The following is an 11,988-nucleotide window of genomic DNA, read 5'->3' as shown; positions in this document are numbered from 1 at the left end:
GATTGTAGATGTAGCAGTGCTGACTGTGTCATTGTGTGTAATATGCATCTCATGAATCTCATAATCCCATCTTTGATGTGTCTCATCTCTCTTTCTGTGTCAGATAGTAGTACAATGTTCAGAATGTAAATAATATAAACCTTGTACCCAGATAATCTAATCACATCTTCAGCACACTGTATCTCACAGCACTACAGGGATCATAATGTGTCTGATTAGAGAGTCCCCACACTCTGGGATTTTACACTGACCATCACTGAGTGATAGAATCTAAAACAGCAATAAAACTGAAAGTAAAGTAAGGGGATAAACATGATTTTTATTGAGTAAACATCACTAGGGGATTGAAATTTGTTAATTTTCTCAAAACCCCTTAAAGGGGCATTTCCACGAAGACAAAATTCTGAAATATACTCAGGCTAACAAAATAACACATTCTCTAAATCAATAATAACAAAAATACAGCATTTCACAGATATAATTAAAACCTGTCTCTATCAGTCCTGATGTTTATATTTTGGTTGTCCCTGGATACGACCACAAACTACAGTTGGCAGTTTCCTCTCGGATAAATAACTTCTCTTGTACTGCAGGAGGAGGGGCGTGTGTCAGGGAGCACTACAGACAGAGGCACTTCCTGCCCAGCAGCAGCGTGCAGAGGAGACTGGCTCTACAAACTCTACAGACAAGAAAAAGACTTGATGTAAGGACAGGGGCACAGCAGAGCTGACTGTGTGTTTTATTGATTTGGAGAGGTAGCAGAGCTGAGTGTGTCATTGTGTCTTGTATCCATCTCACGATCTGTCTCATATCTCTTTTTCTCTGTATCAAATACTAGTAGAATCTTCAGAAGCTAAATCAAAGTGTAGATAAACCCTGTACCCTGATAATCTAAGCACATTGTCAGCACACAGCATCTCATAGTACAGAGGGATCATGACATGTCTGCTCAGCTAGTACCTGTCCACACTCTGAAACTTTACACTGACCATCACTGAGGGAGAGGAGCAAAAACAGCAATAAAGCTGAGTAAAATTGCAGTAAGCGGTTAAAATTATCTTTATTGTGTAAACATCACTAGGGGATTAACATTTGAGAACGTTCTTTCATGGGCAAATCCCTGTAAGCAGAGATGAAGTAGATGAGTGGTTCCCAAAGTAAAAACTCTCTGGAAGATCAATGTTGTCAAGCAACAGCACCAGGAAAAGCTGGGTGGTAGAGTAGTGCATTATTGCGTGAAGTATTGTTATATGTTTAATGAAAATGTTTTTATTTTTCATATACTTGCTAAATGCTGAAAACTAAGATGAGGCCAGACTATGGATGAAGATTGATAACAGAGTGCTGTGCAGTGAAAGAATGTGGCCTTGGCTGATTAACGATACTGCCCACTACAAGAAGAAACAGCCTTTGTTTCTGCGATTATCATATTATAATTTACTAACCAATGAACTATGGACATTACTATTTATCTTTAACTAGCCGAGCCCAAGTCCAGCCCACTGAAGGTTTCTTTAAAATCCTTTGTGGTGTGAATAAAGACACAGACATCTGTTCGCAGAGATTTAGATATTATACCATATGTTGTCTTGGTCTAATTTCTTCTGAGCTCAACTCTGTGACTTTTAACAGTTATTAGAAAACCTGAGGTTGTGTGAACAAGGACAAAACTTGTCAATTGTATAACAACTTTTTACAAAGACAGCTACTACACAAAAACATTACTTGACCAAGCATCGTATTGTCCTTAAAACGATTTAACTTAATATCCAGTCACAGATGCCCATATAAAGGAATGGTTTCTTTTGCAAAATTTGTTAAAAGTGATGCATAAGGGGCAAAGTGAGGGGGTTTCATAGGTTGGTCAACCTTATTATCATAAACAAACCAAAACATTGCAACAAATACAAAATTTGTAGATACAATACACCAATTGCACGTACATAGACAAAATGCAATCCCAATGCAATCATAAGCCAAACCACAAAAACCCGGGGGAGAAACCTTACTATAGACCAAAATAGTTGAATTAAAATAGAATACTTATTAGTGACTACTAAAATTACAATAGAAAATTCATATATAGAAAAGGAAAATGGCTACTAAGTAAGGTGTATACTATATATGGCACAGCTGGGCGGGATAAAATGGCACCAATGCATTTTTATTGAATGTTCCATAGTATCCATTTGTGTACCCTCTAATGAGCTTCGAAAACCAACTGCAAACACAGGAGAGATCCCTACCTATTCCATCCTGTAGCTGTAGGTGACGTGTCTTCGGACTATAGTTGTTTGTCTATATTCTCCATTAGGTCCTGTATCACCATGTCTCCACTTCAGACACGTGTCCTCCCGTGGAGTTCACCACACAGACATCTTATGTTCTTCATTATTCCTACATCATGGTCCCCCAACACTGTCCACCAAATACTGTAATACGACTACACAGAAAATCCCTAAATGTGACACAATTATGGCCTCTTTCTAATCATGTGCTGTGTAATTCCAACACTAAATAATAACCCTCCACTGAATAATTCTCCTATAAACTTGTTTTAATCCAACATCATGTCATAAGGCTTCCTGCAGGTCATGCTTGACATCAATGGAGCTGCCTTACAAGGTAGCTAAAAGAGGCATGGGTTTCCTTATTCCATCCTGGAAAACTTTTCATATTTTCCCTACACTAAAAAAGCCTCATCAGTAAGTGATGTCCCTACAGATGCCAGTATATAATGTACCCAACAGCCCCTATTAATATCCTCCACAGCCTCCAGTATATAATGTCTCCCACAGACCCCAGTATATAGTGTCCTCCACAGCCTCCAGTATATAATGTATTCTTCAGTCCCCAGCTTATAATGTCCCCCACAGACCCCAGTTAAAGGACATCTCCCTACCATCAGTCTCATTGATGCTAGATGTGTAGCACTTGCATGCACTTTTCTTTATGCAGTAAGTGGAACTGTTTTTAGTGCATAAAGAAACGTCACTCTTACACCGAAAAAAAATGTTTTAAAAAACATGTAAACTAGCCGGAGGCACTCAGACGTCAGCCGAGCACCTCTTGCCTTTCCTGTTTTTTAAATTTATTCTGCCCCGTAATGTAATTGTACCTCCTGCTCCTGTCAGAGGAGCTGGGAGAGAGCACACGCCTGCTCTAACCATGCGCCGTCGATGCCGAAAGGCGCTTAGGTGACGTCAGCCTGAGCCCCTCAGGCTAATTTACATAATTTTTTTAAATGCTTTTTCTTTGCTGTAATGAAAGAAACGTGCAAGTAAGTGCTACACATCTACCATCAGACAGACTGATGTTCTTTAAAGAGGAGAACAGATACAGCCGCAGAGGGGCTTATTCACAGAGCCGGCTGAATGTTATATATATACGGCAGCCGCATTGCAGAGATCCGGCAGCGATTGCACAATATATGCCCTGCTGCAAGCTATTCTTACAGGTCCCCGCTGACAGGGGCGTGGAGGAGGGGCGTCGGCCGGCCCCCTCATATATACGGCCGACTGCCAGGTCGACAAGGATCCGACCTCTTATTTGGTAAGAGGTCAGATCGATTAAAACTAACTTTGCCAACCAAAATTTTTTTAAAAAAATGTCATTGCTAGAAAGGGGGTGGGGGAGGATTAAGGGGGACATATTTGGGGGTCTTTTGGGGGGGGGGGGTGACAGGTCCTCTTTAAGTAATGTCCCCCTAAGCAATTAATGTCCCTCACAGCTACAGAGCAATTGGTGTCCTCTGTAGCCCCTTCACACATTTGATGTCTCCGCCAGACCCCCCAAAAATGGATTTTCCCTACAGCCCCACCCCCTAGCAAAGGATATGCCCCACAGCCCCTTCCCCCTAGCAGTGGATGTGCCCCACAGCCCTCCTTCCTCCAGGAATAAATGATCCCCACAGTTCCCAAGCAATTAATGCCCCTTCGATCAATTGATGTCCCCCCAAAAATTAATGTTTCCCATAGCAATTGAAGCCCCCCTGATTGATAGATGTGCCCCAGAGGCCCTAAATAGAGAATTAAAAGAAAAAAAAAAATACTTACCTGCTTTCCTTCCTGCTTCTCCACTTCCTGTCAAGACGTGGCCCAGTGACGTCATCATACCGTGTCTCTGGCTCCCAGCACTATCGTAAGCTGCTTGGAGCAGGAGACGTGGTGTCACTGTGTCTCCCGCTCACTGTAGTGAAGAACGGAGCTGCTGACTCCGTTCTCCACTCACTACAGTACTCACCTCAATCTGCGTCTGGAAAATATGCAGTTAGAAGTGGGAATCGGGTATGATTTGCAGACAGTGTGATAACTGACCCGCTGATCTGGGGCACAGACCCCAGATCTTTTGGTCTAGTGACGCCCCTAGTCTGCATGTCGCATGGATGCAGTCATTTATGCAAAAGGAGCCCCAACCAAGTATTGTGTTCAAAACATTTTATACAGTTGGTCTTATATAATAATCTAATTGACTGAAATAATGACTTTTGGATTTTCCTTGTAAGCCATAATCATTAACATAAATAAACTTAAAAAGTTCACTCTGTTTGTAATGACTGTATATGTGAGTTTCATTGTTTGAATTGAGTTACTGAAAAAAATTACTTTCTGCTGATATTCTAACTTATTGAGAAGCACTTGTATGTCCACACATTGCTTTTTGCAGCTTTAGTAATTTACAATCGTAGCCAGAGCATCTGAATAGGTAATGAACCAAACCAGAATGATAGACAGCCATGACGTTCTGTTGTATTCTTACAACCTCCAAGATGCTTGAGAGACTACAGTTTTGAAATACATGCACATAACAGATGGATGTGGCAATTCGATTACTGCAAATGTAGATAAGGAATCCACAATGTCCGTTAATTTTCACCATTCAGTCCCTGTTAATAGCTTACCTGCAAAATGATGCATTAGATTACATCATTACAGTATAGCTTCCATTCAGTCTCAGGGTGCATCTACATGCCCATTATGGGGGGCAGTGACCTGGTTGCATGATTTGCGACCAGATCACCACCCCCATAGACTTGTATGGCTACTAGTCACGGCGCGGTGAGTACACAGTGACCAAAACATGGGAAGAGGGGTGATTGATGATCTCCTCTGGTCCCTGCACTCACCAGGGATCCGGTCGGGCGAGTACAAGACAGTCTAAATGAGCCCTCTGTGTGCTCTAACAAAGATTCAGACATTTTAATGATAAAAAAAGAATAACGACAAGTAGTTTATCAGAATTCTATGAAATTGTGAATTAGACTCACCGGTAATTCGGTTTCCATCTAGTCCTCCATGACGGCCCACTAGGAGGATGACCCTTGACCTCTGTAGGGACAGGAAGCAGAGAGGTTAAAAGCCTCCCCCCACATCCTCCCGCCAGTGTCTACCAAATAACTACACCGGTGGAAGATACAACATATTTTTATTCTGTCTTGTTAGAATCACATACAGAATTTTCAAAGAAGTGAAAGAAACATGGGAGGGAAAAATATATAGGCCGTCATGGAGGACTAGATGGAAACCGAATTACCGGTGAGTCTAATTCACAATTTCCATAACGTCCCCCATGACGGCCCACTAGGAGATCTACAAAATTAGTAGAGTTAGGGTGGGACCACAGCCTGGAGAACCTTCTGACCGAAGGCGAGATCCTGTGAGTTGGGTAAGTCCAGCCGATAGTGTTTTGCAAAGGTGGATGAAGAAACCCAGGTGGCGGCTCTGCAGATTTGTTCAAGAGAAGCGCCCCTCTTCTCTGCCCAGGAGGCGGATATGGCTCTGGTGGAATGGGCTTTAAGGTTAGGAGGAACTTCCTTCCCCTGTTCTGTGTAACAGGAGGCTATGGCAGTCTTTAACCATCTGGCGATCGTGGTTTTGGATGCCTTTACCCCTTTGTTCTTCCCCTGAAACTGAACAAAGAGATTGTGATCTTTGCGCCAAGGTTTCGTAGCTTTTAAGTACTCTAAGACCGAGCGCCTTACATCCAGGGAATGCCACTCCAATTCCTTGCTTGAAGAAGGATTCCCGTAGAATGATGGAAGAATTATTTCTTGGTTCTTGTGAAACCTGGACGCCACTTTAGGAACAAAGCTTGGATCCAGAGTCAAAGTTATCCTGTCGGGGAGAATACACATATAGGGTTCTCTAATAGAAATGGCTTGGAGTTCCCCCAGCCTTCTAGCTGAGGTCACAGCTACTAATAAGGAAGTTTTTAAGGTTAGGTTTTTTATACTAGCGTCTTTTAAAGGCTCAAAGGGAGGCCTGGAGAGAGCATCTAGAACCAGGGAGAGATCCCAGGAGGGAACCCGTTTCAGAACCTGAGGCCTAATTCTATTTGCAGCAGCAATAAATCTTTTGACCCACCTGTGGTCCGCCAGGGGTTGGTCGAAGAATGCGCTCAGAGCCGAAATTTGGACTTTCAAAGTGCTAGTAGAAAGACCAATTTCTAGTCCTTTTTGCAGGAAGTCTAGTACCTGTAAAATATTTGGGTTAGACTGAGAGGGGGGATTAGCCCCACAAAAGGTCACAAACTTTTTCCATATCTTATGGTATATGGCGAAAGTAACCTTTTTCCTACTTGCCTTCAACGTAGTTATTACGGCCCGAGAGAGACCTTGGGACCTTAGGAACTCGAACTCAGGATCCAAGCCGCCAGACGGAGTCTTCCTGGATCGGGATGGAAAATCGGACCTTGGTATAGCAGGTCCTTCTGAATCGGTAGAATAAAGGGTTGCTGGACAGATAGGGACCTCAGCAGTGGGTACCAGCTTCTTTTTGGCCAGTTTGGGCAGATCAGGATCACCCTTGACCGGTCGAGCAAGATTTTCCTGAGTACTCTCGCAATTAGGGGAATTGGGGGAAAGGCATACATAAGACTTCCGCTCCAACGATGGCTGAACGCGTCCAAGTGATCTCTGGACTCGCCGGCCTCCAGAGAGAAGTATTGTTGGCATTTTGAATTCTCCCTCGTGGCGAATAGGTCTATTTGGGGCATGCCCCAGACGCTGGTTAGATGTAGGAAGATTTCCTGGTTGAGACACCATTCGTTCGGTAGGATCTCTCTCCTGCTGAGATAATCCGCTTCTCTGTTGAGGGATCCCTTCAAATGAGTGGCAGAGATGGAAAGGATGTTTTCTTCCGCCCACTGGAAGATGGTACGAGCCAGACTCGATAATACTGGAGATCTTGTACCCCCTTGTCTCCTTAAATAGGACACTGTCGAGACGTTGTCCGAGAGAATGTGGATATGATGATCCCTCAGATAGGCTGTGTTCGATCTTAGCGCTTCCCAGACCGCTCTTAACTCCCTGTAGTTTGAGCTGCTTTTTGCTTGGGCTAGAGTCCAGGACCCCTGCTCGTAGTGGGAAGGAAGGATTGCTCCCCAGCCTGAGCTGCTTGCGTCCGTCACTATGGTGATGGTTGGGAGGTGGTGCCAACATACTCCTTTCTCTAGGTTCCTTGATTCCATCCACCACAGCAGGTCCCTCTTTACAAAGGAAGGAATCCGGATCTTCTTGTCTAGACCTGAAGACTTCCTGTTCCAGAAGGTTAGGATCCAACTCTGAAGAATCCGAGTATGGCTCTGACTCCAGGCGACCGCAGGTAGGCATGCTGTGAGGAGCCCCAGGATCTTCATCGCCTGTCTGACTGGTACAGAGTCCTTCCGTCTGAATGAACGAATCTGATGCCTTATGTTGGATATTTTCTCCTGAGGAAGAAAAGACATTTGGTGAGTTGAGTCTAGAATGATCCCTAGAAAGGTCTTTCGAGTGGAGGGTACTAAACTTGATTTTTTCAGGTTGATTAACCACCCCAACTCTGTTAAAATTCTTAGGGAAGACTCTCTTGCCAAGATTAGTTTTTGTTTGTCTTTCCCTATAATTAGCAAATCGTCTAGGTAAGGGATGATTGATATGTCTTGTAGTCTTAAAAAGGCTACCACCTCCACCATGATCTTGGTAAAGACCCTTGGAGCCGATGAAATACCGAATGGAAGTGCACGGAATTGAAAGTGTAAGACAGAGCCCTCGGGAGAGAGAACCGAGAATCTTAGGAATCTCTGAGATGAGGGGTGAATAGGTACATGGTAATATGCGTCTTTTAGATCTAAAGTGCACATATAGGAGCCTGTGTGAATAAGTTGGGTAGCTGTTCTTACCGACTCCATGCGAAATCTTCTGTAAACGATGAAGCGGTTTAGCTCTTTCAAGTTGATAATTAGGCGATTTGATCCGTCTGGTTTTTTGACGAGGAACAACGGGGAGTAGAATCCCAATTTTTCTTGTTCTTGAGGGACCGGCACCACCACTCCCATGTGGATTAGATGAAACACTTCCTGCCAAATGAAGGAATGTGTAGAATGAGAGAGAGAGGGTAAGGGAGCGACAAACCTTGGAGAAGGGGGGGGTGATGAGAATTCTATCCTGTAGCCTGATTCCAAGATAGATAGTACCCAGGGATTCGAGGTGACCTTTGTCCACTGGGATAGGAAACCCAGGAGACGCCCCCCCACTCTGGCGTCATTGTTTCTTGTTTCCTGGACCCTCTGGGAGGTTAGAGAAAAGGAAACCCCTTCCCCTTCCTCCTTTGGGATAACTCCACCGTCCTTGCTTACCTTTGCCACGGTAAGTCTCTCCGGTGTTCCTAAAAGGACGAAAGGAAGATTTCTTGGGTACAGTTTTGGACTCTGGAAATCCCCTTTTTCTGTCGGACGCCTTTTCGAGTATAGCGTCCAATTCGGGTCCGAACACAAAGTCTCCGGAGAAAGGAATGCTGCACAATTTGGATTTAGAGCGGATGTCCCCGCTCCACTGTTTCAGCCATAAGGCCCTCCTGGTGGCATTGGTAAGAGCTCCTTCTTTTGCAGCAAACCTTATTCCTTTGGCAGATGCGTCAGCAAGGAAGGCAGTAGCAGATCTTAACAATGGTATGCTTTCCAGTAAGTCTTCTCTGGGAGTACCCTCCCGGATATGGGACTCTAATTTCCCCAGCCAGAAATATAGTGTTCTTGCTACCGAAGTGGCTCCTAAGTTCGATTTTAGGCTTAGCATGGAAGTTTCCCACGCTTTCTTTAAAAGGGCTTCTGATTTCCTGTCCATTGGGTCTCTTAGCTGAGCCGAATCTTCAAAGGGCAGGTCCATCTTCCTAGAGACCTTGGAAACCTGTACATCAACTTTGGGGAACGAGTCCCAATCCTTTGACTCTTCAGGGTCGAAGACTAAGCGTTTCCTGAAATTCTTAGAGACCGCGATTTTCCTCTCAGGGTCTCTCCATTCCTGACTAATTAGACCCCTAAGGGTATCATTGAGGGGAAAGACACGCTGTTTCCTGGCTTTGAGTCCCCCAAATAGTTCATCTTCGCGAGAAAGAGGGGGTTCCTCGTCCTCGAGGTTCAATGTATCTCTCATAGCTTTCAGAAGATCGTCCAGATCCTCATTTTGGAATAAGTAGCGGGAACATGTTGCCTGCTCACGATCCTGATGATCCTGGTCTCCCGCCAGAGAGCAGGAGGGAGAGTCTGAAATACACCCCTCTTCTTCCTCTGAGGAGGAAGCCGATACTATCCGAGCTTTCTTACGTGGGGGTGGGGCTCCCTGCGTAGCCGCTGCCACTGAAGAAACCACCTTCTCGTCTATAAAGGACTTAAGCTCGTCCATAAAAGACGTCTTCTCCTCCCGCATGAATTCTTCTATGCAGAGTCTGCAGATCGGTTTCTTATAGCCCTCTAGTAGTGTACGGAAGCACATACTGCATTTTTTAACAGGAATCCTGCTTTTTTCAGGTTTTTCTCTACTCTTTTCCTTTCCTGATTTCTCTTCCTTGCCTTTCCCCTTAGAAACTTGCTCCTAGGGAAGGAAGGCAAGGAGACAATGACTTGGAGCTTACACAAAAAACAGTTGTATATGTTGCCATACAGCACCACTCACGTGCACCGGGGGGTGGAGTAGGCCCAAGTCTGCCTCATCAGCCATTATGATGTCTGGGACGGCCGGCCAAGAAGAAAACGAGTCATAGACCTCAGACCAACTGACTACCCGCTATTTGAGGATTTAAATACCTGCATGGGGAGCCCATCCCCCTGTCGGTGGCTCCTACTGCGTCCCGCGCCCGGTCCGCGGTCACTTCCGGTCGCGACCGGAAGTCGTCATCGAACAGGGGGAATTCTGGGAAACGTAGTTTCCTGCGTCCGCGCGAGAGTCTGGTGACCAGCCCGCCGGAGAGGACGCCAGCCGGAACGAAGATAACGTCCAGGGAGAGCCCGCAGCCGCCGGGCTAACCGAGGATCTGTCCGGAGGGGAACTTGGACCGCAGTCGGCGTAACCCCAGGTAAGGCTTGGTGAGTATGGAGATCCTTCTCCGTTTTTTTTTTTTTTTTTCAAAACGTCCCCCCCCCCCCTTAGGAGGAGAGAGACCCTCTCTTGACCTGACCCCTGTAGGGACAGGAAGACACTGGTGGCGGGAGGATGTGGGGGGAGGCTTTTAACCTCTCTGCTTCCTGTCCCTACAGAGGTCAAGGGTCATCCTCCTAGTGGGCCGTCATGGGGGACGTTATGGAAATATATACTGATACTGCCCATTTCTTTAACCCCCTTACCGACATGTGACGTATTAGTACTGTCGGCTGTGTGTGTATGGTGGGGGCTCACGGGCTGAGCCCTCTCCATACAAGTTGGGTGTTTGCTGCATATTGCATATTGCAGCAAACACCCACCGATAACAGCCCCAATTGGTGCTGGCCCTGATCGCTGCCGCCATGTTGGATTAGATTGTCTCTCCCTGTGACATCATCAGGGAGAAACGATCTGTCTCCATGACATCATCGTGTCTTTGAAGGACCCAAGGCTGTATGTTTCCTGGCACATTGTAATAAATGGTCAGTAAAGTCCCCATACTGTAGTATGGCAGTATATAGTAGGATCAATCAGACAACCTAGGGTTAAAGTACCCTAGAGGGTGTGAAAAATAGTAAAAAAAATAAAATAAAATGAAAAGTTTCAAAAAATTAAAGTAAAAAAACCCATAAAAGTAAAAAATAAAGTCCTCAAAATGGTAGCGTTGAAAACGTCATCTCTTCCCGCTAAAAATGACACCACACACAGCTCCATAAACTGAATTATGTAAAAGTTATTAGCACTAGAAAACAGCAAAATGAAGAATTTCTTTTTTTGTACAAGAGGTTTTAATTTTTGTTAATGTATGAAGAATATAGGAGACTTGTAATTTGGGGCGCAAATAGTGTGAATGCATTTTTCACCAATTCCAGTGCCTTTGGAATTTTTTGTCACTTTAAAGTGCAATTTGTTACACAGAAAACAAGCCATCATACAGCCCTTTAATTTGAAAAATAAAAAGTTAGATTTTTTTAAGGAGGAGAGTGAAAATTGGAAACACAAAATAAATAAAAAAAAAAGAACCTGGTCATCAGGAGTTACACAGCGCTATGAGGCACCAGATTTGATTGAACTAGCAGCCCCCTTAGGTAGGGTATGAAATGTCCTTTCTAGAATTCTTACTTTACGGCGCCATGTGCCATATATTCCTATGGAGAGGGGCAGGGGTGAGCGGCACCCTCCCCCCCGGCACTGCCGTGCTACGGCACCGCGGGCAACGGCAGTGTGAATGTAGCCTTAATATGACATCAAAACTTGTTTCTCAGTAAACGGGTGAGATTTCACATACTCTGTTGCACACATGCGTTTTTGTATGCTTACCATGCTTTTGGCTGGTTTTTATCAGTTTTACAGCTGCCTACACTTTAAGAAATGAAGATAAACAGGTTCAAACCAGCCAAACTCATGGTAAACATACAAAATGCATGCGTCCAAAAATGGACTAAAAACGCATGCGTTTTTAGTCCATTTAAAAACGGTCCAAGAACACACTGTGTGACTGCACCCTAAAAAAGACATTTCAAACCCTACCTGACGGGGCTGATTGTACATGATTAATGTGCTGACAGGTTACCTTCACAAATGTCCACCCATGTGGC

At 44.6% G+C, this 11,988-nt stretch overlaps 1 protein-coding gene across 3 annotated transcripts; it reads right to left on the bottom strand.

The window, feature by feature from the left end:
• Window positions 1-5,304: 5,304 nt before the first annotated feature.
• Window positions 5,305-8,487, bottom strand: LOC140126624 (uncharacterized). Of its 3 annotated transcripts, none has more exons than XM_072146274.1 (2): window positions 5,981-7,609; window positions 5,305-5,908 (listed from the first exon to the last, which is right to left on the bottom strand). In XM_072146274.1, exons 1-2 carry the CDS (start codon window positions 7,607-7,609, stop codon window positions 5,606-5,608), a joined length of 1,932 nt encoding a protein of 643 aa, XP_072002375.1. In that variant the 3' UTR covers window positions 5,305-5,605. The 3 variants fall into 3 exon arrangements, with proteins under 3 accessions (XP_072002375.1, XP_072002376.1, XP_072002377.1); XM_072146275.1 differs by having other exon boundaries at window positions 5,305-6,472; window positions 6,581-7,609; XM_072146276.1 differs by having other exon boundaries at window positions 5,306-6,113; window positions 6,363-8,487.
• Between the last annotated feature and the right edge of the window lie 3,501 nt (window positions 8,488-11,988).

The sequence above is a fragment of the Engystomops pustulosus genome, chromosome 4 (assembly GCF_040894005.1).
Source record: "Engystomops pustulosus chromosome 4, aEngPut4.maternal, whole genome shotgun sequence".
NCBI classification, from domain to species: Eukaryota; Metazoa; Chordata; class Amphibia; order Anura; family Leptodactylidae; genus Engystomops; species Engystomops pustulosus.
Note: the sequence above shows the minus strand (reverse complement) of the source record. Positions and strands in the feature narration are given on the sequence as shown.

Excerpts from the sequence above, each read along its gene's own strand:
- LOC140126624 (XM_072146274.1), bottom strand. The coding sequence starts at position 7,609 with ATGCCTACCTGCGGTCGCCTGGAGTCAGAGCCATACTCGGATTCTTCA. Across the intron at positions 5,909-5,980 it reads TGGAGTGGCATTCCCTGGAT|TTTCAGGGGAAGAACAAAGG; the intron begins GTAAGGCGCTCG and ends CTCTTTGTTCAG.